Source organism: Suricata suricatta, chromosome 11, assembly GCF_006229205.1.
Source record: "Suricata suricatta isolate VVHF042 chromosome 11, meerkat_22Aug2017_6uvM2_HiC, whole genome shotgun sequence".
Taxonomy (NCBI): Eukaryota; Metazoa; Chordata; class Mammalia; order Carnivora; family Herpestidae; genus Suricata; species Suricata suricatta.
This window is the reverse complement of record NC_043710.1, coordinates 32,313,720-32,333,828: the sequence shown is the minus strand read 5'-3', so window position 1 is coordinate 32,333,828 and position 20,109 is coordinate 32,313,720. Positions and strand designations below refer to the sequence as shown.

At 40.5% G+C, this 20,109-nt stretch overlaps 1 protein-coding gene across 1 annotated transcript in view; it reads right to left on the bottom strand.

Annotated features, from left to right (window-relative positions):
- LGR4 (leucine rich repeat containing G protein-coupled receptor 4) overlaps nucleotides 1–20,109 on the bottom strand; it is a 97,252-nt gene that overhangs the window by 12,328 nt on the left and 64,815 nt on the right. Inside the window, exons 3-10 of the mRNA XM_029957735.1 lie at nucleotides 14,044–14,115; nucleotides 12,697–12,768; nucleotides 5,796–6,011; nucleotides 4,455–4,526; nucleotides 2,725–2,793; nucleotides 1,884–1,955; nucleotides 1,627–1,698; nucleotides 1,156–1,224 (exon numbers count right to left, since the gene is read on the bottom strand). Coding sequence (XP_029813595.1) covers nucleotides 1,156–1,224; nucleotides 1,627–1,698; nucleotides 1,884–1,955; nucleotides 2,725–2,793; nucleotides 4,455–4,526; nucleotides 5,796–6,011; nucleotides 12,697–12,768; nucleotides 14,044–14,115 — 714 coding nt within the window. The remainder of the gene's footprint in view (nucleotides 1–1,155; nucleotides 1,225–1,626; nucleotides 1,699–1,883; nucleotides 1,956–2,724; nucleotides 2,794–4,454; nucleotides 4,527–5,795; nucleotides 6,012–12,696; nucleotides 12,769–14,043; nucleotides 14,116–20,109) is intronic.

The following is a 20,109-nucleotide window of genomic DNA, read 5'->3' as shown; positions in this document are numbered from 1 at the left end:
AAAGCGACCTTGGCATCCTGCCCCCAAACCTGGTTTCTTGCTGTTTCCAGGAACCTGCCTCACTGTTCTGAATGAAATGTTCTCTTCCTCCCTCCCTCCCCATGTTCCCATCTATGGTCAATCTCAATTCCTTTTTGGTGTCTCCAGCATCTGACCCTCTCTTCGTTTTTACTGCCACTATCAGATCACATGTGAAATGAAGCAGCAAGGGGGTGGAGAAATCTCAGTCCACACGGAAGAATGCCAGTGGTGTTAAATGTGCTCCTTTAGCAAGGGGATTATACCCATGGCCTCCTTGCAGTTCTTCCCAAATCTAGTCTCTCTTACCCTCCTCATATCATCTGCTACAATATACTCAACACAACCAAACTACCTTAACAAGTCAAGTTTAAACCCCTGAGCCCAGTGCTTCCCAACCTCTTTTTTCTTTTACCTTGGCACATTGGAAAATCATGACATGTATGTGAGGCGCCTTGGGGCTGGAGACCCTTAGCTGCCTCCAGCCCCTCTTGGCCATCTGGAGGGCTGAGGTCAGCAAGAGCTTGCATGCATTTGTACCCCATTCAAGACCAATTACTGGGAAGTTTTGCCATGACCAAATGTTCAATGTTCGGTGTTCAAGGGTTGCCATTTTAAAACTGTGACCCAAACGATTTTCCAAATTTCTCCACGTCACACCGCATTCCATTATACACATGCAATTCTAGCTATATATGATCACCTGTGCGTCATCCTTGAAGAAATTTTCAGCATTCCCCATTTTGCTAAATCCTGCCTTTCTACATAAAAGACTCAGTTCTGGAAAACCCGACAGTATTCAATTTTGAAACATTACACCTGCTCCCTAATGCTTTCCTTGATAGTCTACATCAAATGCTCCACTTCTGAATTCCTAAAGCACTGCTTCGAATTTGACATTTAGTTACTGCCTCATATTTTCGGTGAACTTTTTGGATCTAATCTCCATATATGAGGCTATATTCTACTTGAGGTGACTGAACCCAAACCCAATGTATCCATCTCCATGCATGACGTGCACAGAGAGAGACTGCAGCAACACCACCACCATCATCCCCATCCCCCCAGGGCACCAGCACCCTGAGGGCAGGCCAGCATGTCATATTACCCGACCCCTCTTCAAAGAGCCACACTTACAGACTTTCTAGGTGGATGGCTCCAGTCAGATTGGGGAACTGCTGCACCATGCTTGCACCTCGAATGACCCTTCAAGAAATTGGGAGAGAAAAAAGTATATTAAAATAAAAAATTTTCATGGACGATATTTTCATTTTATTTTTTTTTTTCTCCATAATATTTTATTGTCAAATTGTTTTCCATACAACACCCAGTGCTCTTCCCTCATTTTATTTTTTTTGAACCATTTAAAATTACAGTACTATTATCCCTAAAAATAAAATCAGTTTCAATTCTTGAATGTACCTGAAAGTGTGATGATAATTTGGTCAAGAGTTCACATAAATAAGAACCATCATTTTCAGAATTGCCCTTTGGACTTTTGCCCAAGAGGGTGGGTTGTCTTCTCAAGTTACAAGAATACATTGTAGCTTTCCATTAAAGCAGTTGCATAAACATTCAGGTTTGTTTTAAAATTTGTGTAATACTTACAAGGAATGCAGTTCAGATAAATTGTGAAATGCGGAGTTCCCCACAAAAGTCAGAGGATTATCATACAAATGTCTGTAAAAATACCCCAAAAAAGTAAAGTTTTCATATGTTCACAAGCCCTCCAACACTAAATCTATGTTCACAAGTCCAAATATCTAAAAGCCTGAATTTTCACTCATTCTTCATTGAGATGTCTGGAATCATACAGACATGTTTTATATGATTAAATATTAAAAGAAACCTTCAGAACTACTTACATGGTTCTTAAGAGTGGGTTACCATCAAATGCTCCATCAGGGATAACAGAAATAGAATTACTATGAAATAACCTAAAAAGGTAGGAGAAAAATATTTTTGTAATACATGTCTCCTTGTAAAATAAATTAAACCCCAAGTAGCTAGCTCTGCTCAGTATTATGTGAAAAACAGCTAAGAACTACATGAAAATTTAAAAATGTGAGGCAACTAAATTTTTAATTCCATTTCATCCTTTCTGGGACCATACCCAATTCTTTTTAAAGCTGCTCTCTCTCAATCTCTGTGATGCCTAGTACGTTCCTGTCTCTGCCCTTGACAAATCCAACATCTAAAATGCCCCCTCATCTTTTTGTTTATTTTAATATCTCCATCCTTTTAACTCCAGTCAAATTCTTCCTCTTTAGCACTGCCTTTTCTAATGTCTCATTTCTAATGTCTAATGTCTATTGTCTATTGTCTATTGTCTAATGTCTGGAATGACGTACTTGCCCTCTGCATTTAGCACTTATTTCTACCTGGCAACTGCCATCTTCATGTCTTACATGGGTTAGCTTCCCCAGTGCCACGGAGACTACCGGCTCCTGACTGGCAGGGGCTGTACCTCGTGGCTTCTGGAAGACACCTTAGCTCAGAAAAAACAAGCCCGGCACGGAAATCTAGGCTCCACACTGTCTGCACTGACACAATCCAGTCTGTATTATCACATACGTGTTGGTGTGTGTCTGGGTGTTATGGCATGTGCAGTGGAGCAAAGAGGTTTTAAAACTGCACCCTGGGAACATGAAGTGATGAGTTCTAAGGATGCTAAGGCATGCATAGAAAGAGGAAAGCAATACTCACAGCTCTTTTAGGCTAGGAAGGGCTTTAACAGCCTGAGGAAATTCCCCCAAGTTATTGTAATTCAAGTCCCTAGAAAACATGGGGGAAATATATAAGAACACTGAAGAATAGTCACAATTTATAAGGCATTTTGGTACAAATGTATTCTTTAAAAAATCACATCCTCTGGGTGGTACTCTTTCCTCACCAACCATAGTGCCGTTTAAAACTCTAGTTAAACTGAATTTACATCTTTTCTTAGAATACTGAATAGAAAAAAAATCATAATTCTTCTATGATGGTCTTAAGTTAATTTTAGAAGGTCAAGGAATTCTTAATCACTTATTAGTGCAATAAATAAGTCACTTGGATGGCATTCCTTAGGAAATTCACCATGAAACAGAATTTATGTAATATCCATTTATAAATGACAATAGCCTGAAACTGAGGTTTCCATTTGGGGTTTAGAGTGGTTTCCTGAAACTCTGGCATGAGGGCAGCTGACCTTGGCCCTATTATCAGGCAGATGACCCGAGATAAGTATGAACAAGGTCAAGGACCGGGATGGGTTCACACCACCAGTGTCCTGAAGCAAGTTATAAATTGTTGAAAATGTTACATGTAACATTTTCTTGTTAGGAGCAAGAAAAGCCACAGTGATAGTAAATGGATGATTTCAGCATGAAAGTAACACAAAGCCAAAAGCCTAGCTCTTTAGGGACTGATTGTGTTTTGTTTCATTGTCTACACAGAAAGGAAAGTGGCAAGTAAGAATTTAGCTGGGAAGGTTTCATTTTAACATAATTGGAAGAGCACACATGGGTCTAGGATCAGAAGCTCCATCCAGTCTCCTGTTACACTGGTATTTACATACTTAGTAAAGGAGAACTGGGCTTGGAACTCTCTTCTTCAAGAGCTTCCACCTTCCAATACCCACTGGTGTTCACCGTCCTTTCATTGTTTAGACAGGAAAGCAGATTCATAAAGAACTAAAAGATTTTAAGTCTTCTAAGTAAGCTACCCAGTTAAGCAAAATATCACAAACCCTCAGCATTCCAATCAAATGTTACTAACCTAACTGGGACATTTTCTGAATTAGTTACTACACCACAATAGCAAATACTATAAATCTTTGAATAAAGACAACTAAAATGAACTAAAAAAACAAAACTGATCTTATTCTTGATTATGCATAGCTGCACAAGGTCTTTTGCTCAAACAGTGGTGCAATGTACAGTGGAAACATCCAGAATTCCCAAACTTTAACTAGTAGGAACAACAATAAAAATATCCTAAGCAAAATGGAAAACTTTACTTCATTTAGCATTTAAGAAAGCAGAGATATTACTCAAACCCAGTGTTAATAATTAGTAAGGCAACTGAGATCCTGGAGAAAACAAACAAAACACAAGCTGATTTTCCAGAGTTAATTTTATAAGACTCAGGGTTCCAAAACTCACACATTTTAACAAAACCAAAATTTTTGAGAAAGTAGACAGCCTGGCAGACTGAGCTGCTTTTTAACATGTACTTTTGAAAAACATATCAAGTTCAAACTTGTGTACCATCTTTAACTATAAAGTGAGATTAGTATTCGTAACTGTGTTATTTGGGGGCAAGAATTTGTCATGTATTGAAGCCAGTTAATGGCTGAACTCAAGACCATTATTTTTTTTCCTTCTCCTGCAATGAAAGACAAAATTGCATCAGCAACATCACAATATAACCATCCAAAATCTGAATCAACTTACAAGGTCTCCAGGTTATCGAGTCCATCGAAAGAATGTTGACCCAGGTTTTTAATTTTATTGTTATGAAGATGTCTACGGGAAAAAGCATCACAATGACTTTCACATCACCCAAGAGCAACTATTACAATGTTTTATATGCCTAAATTGGCTTAAAGGAAGAGTGTAGCTAAACATTCCAACCCTTGACCAATGGAAAACAAGTAGCATATTTCTTGATATGCGCCGCACAGACTTGGATTCACTGAACATGGTAAAAGAAAGTATCTCTAGTGGGAAAATGGTACACACTTTGAAGATTCTTTAATATTTACCCATATCAGAACAAAAGCTCTAATGAGCTTTTTTTTTTCTTTTTTTTTTTTTTACATTTACTTATTTTTGAGAGACAGAGCATGAGTGGGGGAGAGGCAGAGAGAGAAGAAGGCAGAATGTGAAGCAGGCTCCAGGCTCTGAGCTGTCAGCACAGAGCCTGACGTGGGGTTCGAACACACGAACCATGAGATCAAGACCTGAGCCGAAGTCAGGCACTTAACCGACTGAGCCACCCAGGCGCCCCTCTAATGAGCTTTTAATTATATGAAGTAAAATTGGGGTGAGCTCCCCTTGGCGAGGAGGTGGGGGAAACAAGGGAAGAATGTCACCTTACACCAGTGAGAATGAGTAACAGATTTTATTTTATTTTTTTATAAAATATTTTAGTGTTTATTTACTTTTGAGAGAGAGAGAGAGACAGAGAGTGCAAGCAGGGGGTGGGGGCAGAGAGAGAGGGAGACACAGAAGCTGAAGCAGGCTTCAAGCTCTGTGCTATCAGCACAAAGCATGGGCTTGAACCCACAAACTGTGAGATCATGGCGTGAGCCAAAGTCAGATAGATGTTTAACTGACTGAGCCACCCAGAAGCCCCAGAGTAACAGATTTTAAAAGAAATGCCATTTTATTACGTGAAGTTTTTAAAGATTAAAAACACAGAGAATGACATATTCTTTGAACAGACAAAAATATCAATGAAACTTATTGTCTGTGAGCACCTCCAAACAACTCTACTTCTTTTAACACTCAGTACATGGCTGGTACACAAGTAAAAGCTGTCCAAGTATTTGCTGAATGTCCCCATTTCTTCTTATGATTACAAACTGCCACATGTCTTAGAGAGAGTCAACAGGTATCAGATGTTAATTCTGTGATTATCCTATCTTGTATTCTTAACTTTGTAAAAAGAGGCAGCTCCCCCAAACACTCTCTCTTCAGAAACATAATAAAAAATGAGGTACTTCCGCAAGAAATCTGCTTTTGCTCCCAAATTCACACAAATATAAGGTATGAAAAGGGATGTAAACTTACAGTACTACCAGGCTTGAGAGGTTGGTAAATGCAAAGTCAGGGATGCTTGAGATTTTGTTGAGGGCCAAGGTCAGAGCCTGCAGGGTCGGCAGATTGCTGAGAGGATGCACGGGCACCTCCGTCAAGCTGTTGTCGTCCAGCCACAGATGTCGTAACTGAGTGAGCCCCTCGAAACTGTCCTCGGGGACTGAGGTAATGTGGTTGGCATCTAAACGCCTGACAGAAACAGACACCAGCACGTTCAAGAACGATTCTAGCAGAAGGAGCCAAGTCACACAGCTCTCCGTTTTCAAAATGGAAAGGAGTTACAAAAATGACAGGAGCCACGGCAATCCTTGTTTCTTCGATTTCTCTAGAAAGTCTCATAAAATCTAACAACTTTTCCACGACGATAGGGTGGAAGTCTGTTCTTTCCCTTCCTACGGAACAATCTTTCAAGAATCTTTGGGTAAGAGTGACTTTATAGCAAAATAATATTGGGGAAAAAAAAAAAGTAAGAAAGAAAGAAAAACCCTCCAAAAGGCCAAGCTAGATAGAATTTTGTTTTAGAATCTAAATCAAAAGTAGAAAAAAAAAGAAACTAAGCTGAGTAAATAAGCTATTATACTTAAAATTTTACATTACAACTAAGATCTAATACTAAATTTGCAATAGACTTGATATCAAAGGAGGAAAAAAATAAGGAAATATTTACAGAAAAAAAAAAGTTGACAGCACCAAATCATTTCAAGGGATTCTTTTAATAATCCTTAATACCAGCAGGCAAGTTAAAACTATAGGTATCATGTGCTAGTCACATGACCTCCTCTTCTCTAAGCACTGAAATCAAGAGTTGGACACTGAATCAACTGAGCCACCCAGAAGCCCCTGATGGCGACTTAATTTTAAGTATGAGTCATCCTATTAGCAAACTGTCTTTAATTCCAGTGGGGGAAAATTAAAAGAAGGCTTAAGTTCACAATAATATTGATCAGAGTAGCTGTTTAATTCCAGTGGACATTTTGCCCTTTTCTTAATAACTATTAATTCTGAACTTAGCTCATGGTACCATCTGGCAGTTTGTGAAGTCAAGCCTTGCCTCAGGCTCCATGCTGACAACAGGGAGCCTGTTTGGGATTCTCTCCCTCCCTCCCTCTCTCAAAGTAAATAAACAAAAATTAGAAAAAAAAATTAAGTCCTCATCTAAAAATCTGGAAAGTTGTGTCCTGTTATCGCTGGCACAAAAAGGCCTAAAAGTTGGAATAAGCACTTTCCAACACAAAGACAGCCTGATGTTAATATGATGAAGGACAGTGTGCTCCGGGCAGAAGACAATTTTCTTCACAATTCCCATGCGGATACAGCCTCACTACTGAAATTCATACCTCCCAGGTGTGGACCTCCTTGTGAAAATGAGGGAATATGAAAAATGTGAAAAGTCAGAATGACAGTGTATTTTTAAAGCCCTGGAGTTCCGCAGCCGGCGAAGTCAAAAGTTTCTGAGTTTTGGGGCAGTGCTTGCACCTCTTTACTTCTTCTGCTCCAGCTTCTGGCCTGCCCTAGTCATCTTTCTCCTCCAGGCAAATGATGAGCCCTGCTAGGAAACACCAGGCCCCAACCCCAGATTAGCAGGGATTAAAGACCCTTGATCCTGGTAAGGATCTGATGGTAGCTTCTTTTTGATAAAGTTGAGATAAGCACTAAAAAGAAGACAACACAGGGAACTGAGCAACCGCCTTAAGAAAAAAAAAAATTGGCATCTGGGTGGCTCAGTCGGTTAAGCATCTGACTTTGGTTCAGGTCATAATCTCGCAGCTCGTGGGTTCAAGCCCTGCTTCGGGCTCTGTGCTGACAGCTCAGACCTGGAACCTGCTTCAGATTCTGTGTCTCCCTCTCTCTTTGCCCCTCCCCTGCTCACACTCTGCCGGGTCTCTCAAAAGCAAATGTTAAGGGTGCCTGGGTGGCTCAGTCGGTTAGGCGTCCAACTTTGGCTCAAGTCATGATCTCACAGCTTGTGAGTTCAAGCACCGCATCGGGCTCTGTGCTGACAGCTCAGAGCCTGGAGCCTCCTTCTGATTCTGTGTCTTCCTCTCTCTCTTTCTCTGCCCTTCTCCTACTTGTGATCTCTCTCTCTCAAAAATAAATTTAAAAAAACATAAAAAATTATTTAAAAACAAACAAAAGTGCTTAAGAAATGCTATGAAGCAAATAAACAGGATCTTGAGATAAAGACTAACAGGGACTAAGGGGGAGGGTAGTTAGTTAAAATGTATTGGTCAGGAAAAGCATCTCTAAGAAGGTACTATTTTTTTTCTTTTTCTTTTTCAATCCAAGTTAGTTAACATATGGTGTAATAACGATTTCAGGAGTAGAATTCAGTGATTCATCAGTCATACAGAACACCCAGTGCTCATCCCAACAAGTGTCCCCCCACCCAGCGCTCCTCCAGCAACCCTGTTTGTTCTCTGTATTTAAGAGTCTCTCATGGTTTGTCTCCCTCTTATCTCCCTCTTATCTTATTTTTGCTTCGCTAAGAAGGTGCTATTTAAACTGAGATCCAGAGGGCAAAGACTCAGCAGAGACCAGCAGGATGTGGTCCCAGCAACTCCCAGCAGTTTGGAGAGATTAGAACACAGGAAGAAGGTATGGAGAGTCTGGCTGGGGAGACAGAGCTGAGGATGTAAATAGAGACCAGCGTATGCAGACTTTGTAAGCTAGGTAAGGGGTTTGGAATGTATGTTAAGTACAAATTGAAGTCCTTTCCCAGTTTCTCAGCATTAGAGCAGTTTAAAAGTTTAAATTGCTTATATTATTATATTGATGATAATGTGCATTCATAGTCAATAAAATAATGAGAAAGGTTCTCCCACATACACATACAACACTGCACTGAAATTAAGCCTTCTCTATAAAATGTTTCATTAAGATGTGGCAAAATACTAGCGAGGTAGCTATCTGTACCTTCCCAACATAATTTCAGTGTTATATACACCATTTATGGTCCTGCAGTATTCTGTACCATGTACTGTGAAAGAAAAGAAGTAGCCTTAAGGCAAGATATCCAGATTGAGATTGAGCCCCCCAATGTGCTCCATGCTGGGCACGGAGCCTGGTTAAGACTCTCAATCTCTCTCTGTCTCTCCCCTGCTCACAGGTACTGGCATGCTCACTTCCCCCCACCCCCCAAAAAAAGAGGTCAAAAGGAAGAACTCTGGAAAAATGGGACACTTAAATAACCTAAATGAGGCAAAGGATTTATGATTAATCTTTACACCTCAATTCACTTGCAGATGTTAGGGGCACACTCACAAATGTAAAGACTTTGCCCCTATACCAAGATCAGTTGTTTCAAAGAGAAACGGTCTTAGAATTATGGCTTGGTACCAAGGACCTACACATTTAATATTCATTCTAACTAAGAGACCAAGAAAATACTGTAACTGAATCCCCAGATGCATAAATAGCATCAGATATCTCCCAGGTGGGGAGATAGTGTGGGTTTGTTTAAGGTATCCTACCATTTAAACTTAATCCAGCAAGAGAGAACTATTACTTTAAGTGCACTTCAGTTGTTAAAGGGTTAACACTCTATTAACTGAATTCCCTGGTTATTTTTGTCTTTAAAATGTGTTTCTATTCCCTATTCTCAAAGGCCTGTTTTATATCTGAGTACTCACATCCTTTTTTTCTTGTCTTAAATGAATTTACAATAATAATGCCATATGCAGATTTTACTGATGAATGTCTATTAATATCTTTCTGTAATCAAAAGCTTTCCCTTTTTCTAACTTACTAGTAACATATATATTATAGTGTTATATTTTATTACCAGTTTCAAGTAAAACATCTAAGGATAATGCATTACTGTGGAAAATCTAGGAAATTCAGTCTTTGAAATCCTCCTTTACCATTCAAGTGTGATATAATTTAAAGAAAAAAAATCCAGTAGAGCAAAGTCTGACATGTCATTTAATAGCTTGCTAAGGCAACACTTTTAGCCACTTTCTGGGGTTTGTGGAAGACTGTTATGCTACCTTTATATTAACACTGACAATTCACTTTCAGATTTTATAGTCATCCTCACACACTTGCATCAAACCACTTTGGTCAATTTCAACCCCTAATGAACTTTGCTCCTTTCTAAACACTACTTCAGAACCACAAGGAAATCTTTCATGTAATTCAGGTCTGAAGATCAGATTTGCAAACTGAACTCAAGTGCCGATAAGACTGTTTTATACCATGACAGAATTTCAATAGTATCTAACCTGAATGCTACACCCACTATGCTAACAAACCCATGTACATTTCCTTCTTAAGTCAAACAGGCATGGCTCTTACCTCCTTGTGTTTCTGATGCATATGAAAACATCCCAATGCCTTTCTTAAGAGAATAGTTTGCTCTGACTCCTCTCCACCCCCCACCCCCATCCCACTTTTAGAGGTAATTTAAACTATGCAATTACTCAATGAGAGATGAACACAGCATGCTTTTTTAAAATACTATTTTAGGGGGAGAAATCTACTGTGAAAAACACTTTAACTCATCTAAATTATCAACAAATGTCACGTGGACTTTACTGCACTTGTGGACAGCAATCTATTTGTATGTTTTCTTGGTAGTTTCTCTGTTCCTTGTCTTTTTCAGGCTTCCAACTAGACAAAATGATGGCATTTTTTGATCATTTAATCTTGGGAAATAAGAATAACCCTGTATGAAGTCCTTAAAGAAAAATGAATTCTGAAGAAGTAAAAGAAAACAAGTATTTAAAATGTCTAACAAATTCAGGTCTGAGGGAGGTAAGATTGCTCCCTCTATGTATATCTGTCGAAGGTCAGAAAGTGTGGAAAGGTGACAAAGTCACATATCTGTGAAGGGACTCATTCCAATAGATTCACTGAGAGAGTCTACTCAGAGTCTGTTCAATTAGTTATGGCAAGTAGCAAATCCAAAATTCCATAAACTTGGCATTGTGGCAAAATTGGCTACTTAATATATTTCTACCTTAAATTAAACTTCTATTAAAACTAGAAATGTAATGATGAATACCTCAGATAGTCCTTTTTTATGACATAGATTCATTTTAACGTTTAACCTTTATAGCACATGATATGCTTTATTAGTCCATATTTTTTATTTTCACATTCATTTCTCATTAACTACTAGAATGTCTAGCCCCAGTCAAAAGGTAATCTACAATTTACAATGTCTACTGATATGTTTTGGGTGTAGTTAAAATGGTTTTGTATCAGCAAACAGATAAGACAAATAGTTCAATTATTTCCAATCAAGTCTTCTACTATACGCATGTCCTACAAAAGCGTACATTGGAAGTTATTTCAAAGGGCAATAAAAAGAAGAAAATATGGGGCAGATTTGTAGATTACACAACTACATGAAATGGTTAAAACCTAATTTTGTAACCCAGAACATAGAAGTGTGATAACTACTATCTTTGCGTTTAGGACATGAGCAAAACAATGTACCTTGGTATTCATTACTCTAGTAGAACAGCAAATCTAAGTTCCTTGCTTTGAAGAATACTTTTTCATTACTTTCAGACATCCCACCACCTGGTTATGTAAATTGCGTAAACTAGTAATCAAAAGAAAGTACTGATAAAAATATATCATTTTTACTGCTAATAGAGTCCACAAATGTTTACTGAATGCTTACCACATGTCAGATATTGTTAAAAGTGCTTTTCATGCATTAAAGTACATGGCGAATAATGAGCACATTACTATATGGAGAATTTTATATAACTTGCACAACGTTGTACAGCTAGTAAGTAGCAAAGTGGGGATCCCAAACCAGACAAGCCTGTTTCAGAATTCTAATTAATTTGAATTTATCTGAATTTCTTTTGAGAGCATTGTAAACATTCAGACAGATAAATATACAAAGAGTTTTCTTTAATCTTGACAAAAAGCAAATTACTTCTCACTCTTCCTTTAAGGCGCCCCTAGAGACAGAGAAACTTGATCTTCCAATCCCAAAGATGAGAAGAACTAAAAGTTGTAGTCCTAACAACACTAGTTTGTAACATTCATTGTAGTCATTAACAAATATGTGCACTTAATATAAAAATGGGTCACTTCTTCAAAATCTTCTGGGGATTTCGCATGGTCCCTGTGATACCACAGCGGCTTACCTGATCCACCCACTACAGGAGGAAGGCAGGTATGGAGGGGGGTGTGTGTCAGAACAATGCAAGCAGTGATCACCTTCCTCCAGGTTCATAGACATACACACACATACATTTGGGAAAGAACGCAAAGAACAAAGTGAAGTGCTATGTGAGACAGTCTTTGAAATGAATAAAAACCAAGCTTTTGAACATGGCAAAAACCAAGAGTTGAAATCTTGAACACTCCACGTGAAAACCAAACTTTCCTCAAAAAAAAAAAAACCAAAAAAAACCCCAAAAAACCTTGGGAAGAAGGCAGTCCAAGAGACTAAGTTATCAACCCCCAATGTACGTTCAAGGTGTGAGGTCAAGGTCCATAGATGAGGAGTTCTAATCAGTTTATTCTGATTATTATTACCACCTAAAACAGAAACATCTTTGTGGCCGATTCTTGACCACCATGGCACAAGACACTAGAACTTCTGTACGCACAGAGTTGTGGTTCTACAGAAGTGAGGATGGCCTGCCGCTTACAAGCTCCTGGAGTTACACCCAGCAGTGTATGCTTGTTACCCTCTCCCAGCATCTGAGACAAGAGAGGGGGTACACTGTTACACCTGCTTTTCTCTCACCAAAGGGCGTTTCAATAACAACACCTGGCTATCCCCAGTCTTATCCCAGATCAGAGGATAGATCTCCCCCTTTTCCTAGGATTCCAGTATTTTACACATTTAGCAGGCAGAGTGGTCTACTAATGATTCAAGAATGCAGAAAACTAAAAAGTTACTTACAAAGACTGCAAAGCACTCAGTCCCCGAATGGCTTCACTGGGTACTGTTCTCAACTGATTGTTTTGCAGGGTTCTGGAAGGAAATTTTTGGTTAGTGAATAACAAGCAATTGTTACTGTTTTTTCTTAGAAGAATTCAGAGCCATTTCTATCTAAAAACAAATATTTCCAATGGCAGCAAAGGAGGAACGGTCAAGGTGGAAAGCACCCAAAGAAAGAGAACTGAAAAAAAGCAAGAAGCATTTTACTATAAAGCCAGAAATAAAACCTAAGCTACTATCCTAAGCCATCTCTTAACACAGACCTACCAGTAATATACATTTCCAGGGGTGTTTCTTTCTCAGGAATTAAGGCACCCTCATTAACATCCATCACTCTAGGGACTGTTCATGTTAATTAGGAAGCATAACAAGTTGACTGGGAGGTATAACAAACCCTAGGATCCCTAAGGAATCCCTAGTGCCTTTTCAATTTGGAATAAGCAGAGCCCAGAAACATGGACATTAAGGAGAGCCAATTTTTTCCAAGAAGATAGCAGACCCTGAGCTCTTAGGGAGCAGCAGATATGTCCTCAGTGAATTGAGGGCCATGGCAAAAATAGAGCTTTAACCATCTATCAGGGCCCAGAGAAGAGAGGCATTGATCTCTTCTGAAAATGAAGTCTTTACTCCTTTTGCCTAAAGCCATTTCTAGTCATATTAATAAAATGACTGTCGAACATGAATCATAACCACAGAATGGAATGGTAAAAGGTGCATGTAACTCACTGAACCAGAGAGGTCTAGTGACTTGCAGAGGGCTACTCAGCAAGATAGTGGTAGAAATGGGACTGGCAGTCACCTGTTCCCCAATCTGCCATACTCCAAATGCCTAACCACTGCCAGGAATTTATTTCCTGGTCCTTCAACAGACTATATAAATTATAGGCATCTTAATTTAATTCCTTTTAGCTTTAAAATGATTTTAACACTTGGAGCTTTTGTTAGCCTTTTCCCCTTTAGGGTCAGCTAATTTAAAATCCTCATAGCTATGCAATAAGTAGAAACAAAGCTCTACCAGTAAAGCTTAAATATGATTTTGATTCAATGCATTAGCCCCACAAAAAGCCTAATACATTCAAATGTAATACACTGAAGGTCAGAACACCTATTATTTAGAGTTTTAACTTTTGTTATCTAGACCCAAGGTTGCCTAAATCAACCCTCGCCTCCCACACTACCCATTGGCCACTCCTTAAATCTTTTAATCCTGAACTAAAAGAAACTGTGCTTACCCTAGCTCCAAGCATGTTGACTATGCAGAAAGAAAATACACAGCCAGCTGTGAAACTCTAAAATTGCATTACTTACAGAACTTTGAGCTCTTTCAACCCAGACAAGGCCTTTGGGTGGATAAAAGAAAGGTCGTTGCCAGCCAATCGTCTAGGGGGATAAAAGTAGCAAAAAAAAAAAAAAAAAAAAAAAAAAAAATAGTAATTCATGCTCTTAAAATTCAGAACTCATAATAAACTAATCTGTGATTAAAGCTCTATATTAAACATTTCTCAAGTCTATCTGACATTAAACATGGACTTAAACCTTTGCTAAAGCGATCCCAAGATTCTTCCAATGAGATAAGTGTCTCTACGATTTTTTTTTTAACTCCCAATACAATAATTCAAACAGGCACATTTTTATTCTGGTGAGGTCAAGCAAGCCAAAACACATTAAACCAAATTAAGTTTGCTATTCATGGTCACTCTCTGCAGCTTGCAGTGTTTTCCAAGTGCCTCATAAATACAGACCACTGGTCAGCAGGCAGGAGTGTTTATACAGATCAGAGCAAACCCGTCGGTTAAGGAGGAATGCCTTCTGGAGGCAAGTCAGTCTGTTATCTCTCCATTACCAAGGGCGGCATATTCTGTACAAAAGGGAGGCAAAAAGTGAAAGTCACTGTAAGCATAATTTTTCAAACAAAGGCATCTAGCTATCTACCCATCGATCAATAGATAGGTAGGTAGGTGTGTGTGTGTGTGTGTGTGTGTGTGTGTGTGTGTGCGCGTGCATGTGTGTGTGTTTTAAGAAATGTTTTCCTAAAGAAATTGTAAAGGGACAAATTTAAGTGGCAGTAAGAGTGAATAAGGAAAGGATAAGAATTCCTTGGGTCCTTTCATAAGATATCTGAGCCCACAATTCATACTGAGCCCCACTGTCTTCCCATTTTCCCAGGCATACAGAAAGGAGAGGAAAAGTTAAACAGAGGAATTTAGGGAGACGAAGCAGAGAGTGAGACAGCAACTTGTGTTAGTAACTTATGAACAGGCGAACTGAAGGAAGGTTTCCAAGCATTAACTTAAAAATGATAGTTTTGTGCCCATACGTTAAACAGAGGACTGTCCCAGTTTCCTGGTTTCATTGGGGTACTCTTCCAAGCAACAAGATTTTGTATTTCTAAATTTTTTATGCTCTCTCCCTCCTCATAGTCATCAAGTCATATTAACTCTTTTATTTTATTTAAGTTTTGTCGGGGAGAGTTCAAGTGGGGGGAGTGGGCAGAGAAAGGGGCACAGAGGATCTGAAGCTGGCTGTATGCTGACAAGCTGACAGGAGTGAGCCTGATGTGGGCCTTGAACTCAAAAACCGTGAGATGGATCACTAAGCTGAAGTCAGGCACTCAACTGGGCCACCCATGTGCCCCTTAACTCCTCCTTTAAAGGTTCTAGTTACATCACTTTTTCTTCTTTCTGTAAGCACCCTGTGCCTTTGGGTGCTGACAGCATGAAGCCAAGCCTGTTGAGATTTTCTCTCACCCTCTCTCTCTTTCTACCCCTCCCCTGCTCATGTTGTCTCTGTCTCTCTCAAAAATAAATAAACTTAAAAAATAAAATAAAAGTTTAAAAAAGAAAGTTCAGGTCTACCAAAAGACAAACACTATAAACAAATCGAAGCTGTTACAGCATTCTTAACTTTTGTCTCTAATATCTATAATGTCCCCTGTATCTATGGGCTCTCTTTGAGGAGTTTTGTGTATTAAGATAGGGCTCATGAAAGAGTATTTTATAAAATAATGAAGGAAGTGACAAAATGCAGAGTGCCTGATTACCGTTACTTGTCAACAGGAAAGAGCGCTTAACTACATGAGCTTAGATATTTGCTCCCTTTTTCCAAATTTCTGCCCCTTTTTATAAGCCAAGGCAAAACTAAAGTAACCTAACTTCCAAACGTGTCCTTACTCCATATTTACCGTTCATAGAAATGACCAAATGAGCTCTCGGCATGTGGTTTGTCCTGAAATACACGCCCACTCTCTGGAGAAGTAAACACTTCTGGGATGCAGGGGATGGTGATAATGCAGAGCAAGCAAGCCCACAACCACACGCTACTGGGATTCCTTCCTTTCTTACTAGAGTAAACAGACCATGTGGAGCCTTGAGGACTGTATCAACCCATGCTTCCCAAGCTGCTGTGTTAATGAATAATAAATGCGACAGCTTGGAAAAGGCTCTACAGATCCAGCAATCACTCCAAAGTCTCTTCCCATTTTACTTCTTTCATGGGCCAGTATTTCTTATAGTAAACGCTGGGGATGCTGCACGACCAAAACCTCAGATCCGGAAGTGAACAAAGTAAATAACTGACAGAGTTAGGGACAAAGTTCCCCAAAAAAGTCCACAGAATAGTCACAAGCACTGAGATAACATGGTTTACAGACCTTCTTCCACTTCAGCCGTTTCATGACTATGGCCCCGCTTCTCCGAGTCCCTGAGGGGTCAGGTGACTGGGCATAAGTCACACAGATGGAAAGTGGAGGAGCCAGCATTCCAGCTCTTGCCTGGCTGGCTCCAGTGCTTATTCACGTCAGTGCCTCTGGTGTGTCACCACGAGGTTGGGAAATAATTCCCAGAGAGGTAGAACAGAGTGGACTTGGGCAATATCCTTGTTCTGAGTATCAACAGCCTCCCCCAGTAGACTGGAGCTCACAAGCAGGGACTATGGCTTTAGGAGTTCAGAACTGTGACTACGAAATGTCCCCCAGACCAACAGTGTCATCCTTCCCATAGCCAACGATGACCAGTGGGAAAGGAGGGGAAGGCTTGGATCCCTGAGTACCCCACGGCATGGACAGGCCCTAAACTCACTGGGACTTCATTTAGGATATACAGTATTCTTGATTGTGCTTCTTTTAATGCAACTCTCAAGGAAAAAGAGGTGGCTGGCCTTGAGGAAGAGTCACCAATGGCCCTCAATGAGCAAAGACCAGCCCCTTCCCATTCTGTACCTGGGTTTGTCTGTACCAGACCCAACAGTTTTCTCAACGCCTCACTTCATGAGAACCTGTTGTCTGGCCCCAGAAAACCTTTTTAATTTGCTAAATTTATTATTTAACAATTAATAGCAAAGCATTAAAATTAATTTAATGTGCTAAATGAGGTGTGTGTATATATATATAATTTTACTATTCTTCCTCCAATGGCTGTGTAGACGTAAGGGGGGAAAATCATTAAGGTGAGAACAGAATGGTGAACATGGTACAACTTTCTTCATGCTAAGGGTTTCAGGGTCCCAGGCACCAATTTTTTTCCTTCTGCATGTCTAGCTCCTATCTCCAAACACCAGAAAGCCTCACCACAAGGTTTCAACCCATCCACTCTTATATTCTTCCTGCTGTCACCTGAGTCTAAACCCTTAATTCCTTCCACCTTTCACTGGATTACTGTCATGAACCTCTACAAGACTCCTCTCCTCAACTACTTAATTATAATACTGTGAGAGCTAAATCTTTTTTTAAAAATTTTTTAATGTCTTTTTATTTATTATTTTTGAGGGCGAGAGAGAGACAGCGGGAGCAGGAGAGGGCCAGAGAGAGGGAGACACAGATTCTGAAGCAAGCTCCCAGGCTCCGAGCTAGCTGTCAGCACAGAGCCCAACGCGGGGCTCGAACCCACGACCGTGAGATCATGACCTGAGCTGAAGCCGGACGCTCAACCGACTGAGCCACCCAGGCGCCCCAAGAGCTAAATCTTAAAAAAACAAACAAACAAAAAACAAAGTACAACTCTGAGCATTTTCCCAAAGGCTTTCTTCCCTGCTGACTTAGATGGAACTTCATTATGGATTCTCTCTTCCTTTCTTATTCCCCAATGTTCTCTGTGTCCTATAATTTAGCACATCATGCTTTTCCACCTCTGACTCTTTGCTTGTGACACTTCCTTTGCCTGAAATACCCTGACTCCAGCCTCTGCCAAGTGAAACATTACTCATCATCACTGTCCAAATTGGATACTACCACAAATATGAAACCATCAATATATCGGCTTCCTTTGATTCCACCGGTACTTAAACAAAGCTCTCATTGGGCGCATCCTATTTTGCCTCTAGTTACTATGAACTTGTCACATGCCCTACAGTTGTATTATATGGTCCTTATGGGCACGGTCCAAGTCATATTCCTTTTGTATTGTCTTGCATGGGACCTTATGTATAGCAGACACTAGGTATTTGCTGTAATACCTCAACTAAGCCCCAGTAGGGCCCTGGATTCAATTGCTACTTGAAGAGTGGGAAAAGCTTATTGTTTGTTTATCTTCACTTTTCTGCATGTTTTTTCTTGTTTAATTTCTGCTCCCCTACTGCCCTTCACACTCCCTGACAAGAAATAACTACTTGGCAAGGTCTTAAAGTGCTATGGCAACAATGTTCTTTCTTAACATGTTCGGGGAATACATTTTCTTAGGGAAGGGGAGGGCAAACCTGAAACCTGGGAACACCTGTCCACTGGTCAACAGTATTATCTCCACACACTCCGGGTTGTGCACATGATCACACAAAATTAAAACAAGTCCAGCAGGACTCCAAATGCGGACACAGTCCATCTCAAGGCAACTCCAATTTGTTCTGCTTGTTCCAACAGTCTGAGAAGCAGAGAGAGCAGAGACGGGGAGGGGAGAGACAGAGAAAGGATGAAGGAGAGGAAAGGGCAAGCCATTAGACTTCCGCTCTCCCACTGGATTTGGAACCATTCCAGAAACAGGATACAAACGGCTCAGTGTGTAGTGTCTTTATGAATCTGTTTTGTGTGCATTTATTATTCATAAGGTCCATGGATTCACATGGGGCCCTCTTTCCAGGGGAAGCCAGAGTTTTCAACTATATCCTCTCTTCTTAATGCATGTGCTACATGATATTTTGTATCTGCCATACGTCCCAGAAGGGGGAGGCAGGGACAGCGCTGGTGAACGGGCACTGGTCAATGGTGTACATGAGCAAGGAGGCCACATTTCAGTACGTAATCTGTGCCAGAGGGTTCATGCTTTCATGAAACGTGTCGATTAAGACTGGGGTTCCTTCACTTGGGAGGCAATTTAAAGAAAGAAAAGAGGCAAGTGTGAAACAGATAATCAACCAGTTGGTGCTATTTCTCTTAAGAAATGCCTGGATTTAGGTTTCTTCTGGCCTATTACATAAAGTTCATTGTAGCCATTTGGCTGGAAATCTGGCCAAGGACCAGTGGACGAAGGACTACGATATACATGCTGACTAGACATATGGACTGAGCTGGGAGGAGGGTGGACGAGGGCTCAGTAGCTTCCAGCAGCTGTTGTGAAGAGCCTGGGGTGGAGAAAGCTGGAGTCGAAGCAACTGCAGCAGTAAGGCCCGGGCGGGAAGCACGTCTGCACACAAACAACAGAGTTTTACTCACGGCAATTCTCTACACACTCTGGAGAGGTCGGGGAGTAGAGGACAAGGCAGGACAGGGTGGCCAAACCCCCCATCCAATCACGGGCCTACCTTCCTTTTGCAGAGGTGGCCTGGCATTACGCTCCTGTCCAGTTCTCACAGAAAGGTCCTTTGAGCACCACTCTTCCTTCCCCTCAGTGATACTCATCTACCCCCACAGCAACGCTTTCTGTCCTCCTCCACCACTTCTGCCCATACCTGTGTGTTCCCACCCCAGAGCTTCATCTGAAACCACACACACAAGCCATCGTAACTGTGCCCAAATACATACTTCCAGGCTGCCTCTCCCACAGTGCCATTAAATACTCTCAAGTGGATGGATCAGCACGGCATCAAACTACATGCAAAGTATGACAGACACAACCACCAGCCCATGACACTGCCTCCAGAGAAGGCATTTCAGGTTCAAAATGGAGCTGGTCAAGTGTCACCTGGGTGGCTCAGTAGATTAAGTGTCCAACTCTTGATTTTGGCTCAGGTCATGATCTTGTGGTTCATGGGTTCAAGCCCCAGGTCAGGCTCTGTGCTGACAGCATGGACCCTGTTTGAGATTCTCTCTCTCCCTCTCTCTCCCTCTCTCTCTCTCCCTCTCTCTCTCTCTCTCTCTCTCTCTCTCCTCTCTCTCTCTCTCCCTCTCTCTCTCTCTCCCTTCTCTCTCTCTGTCCCTCCCCTGTTCATTTGCTATAAACAAACAAACAA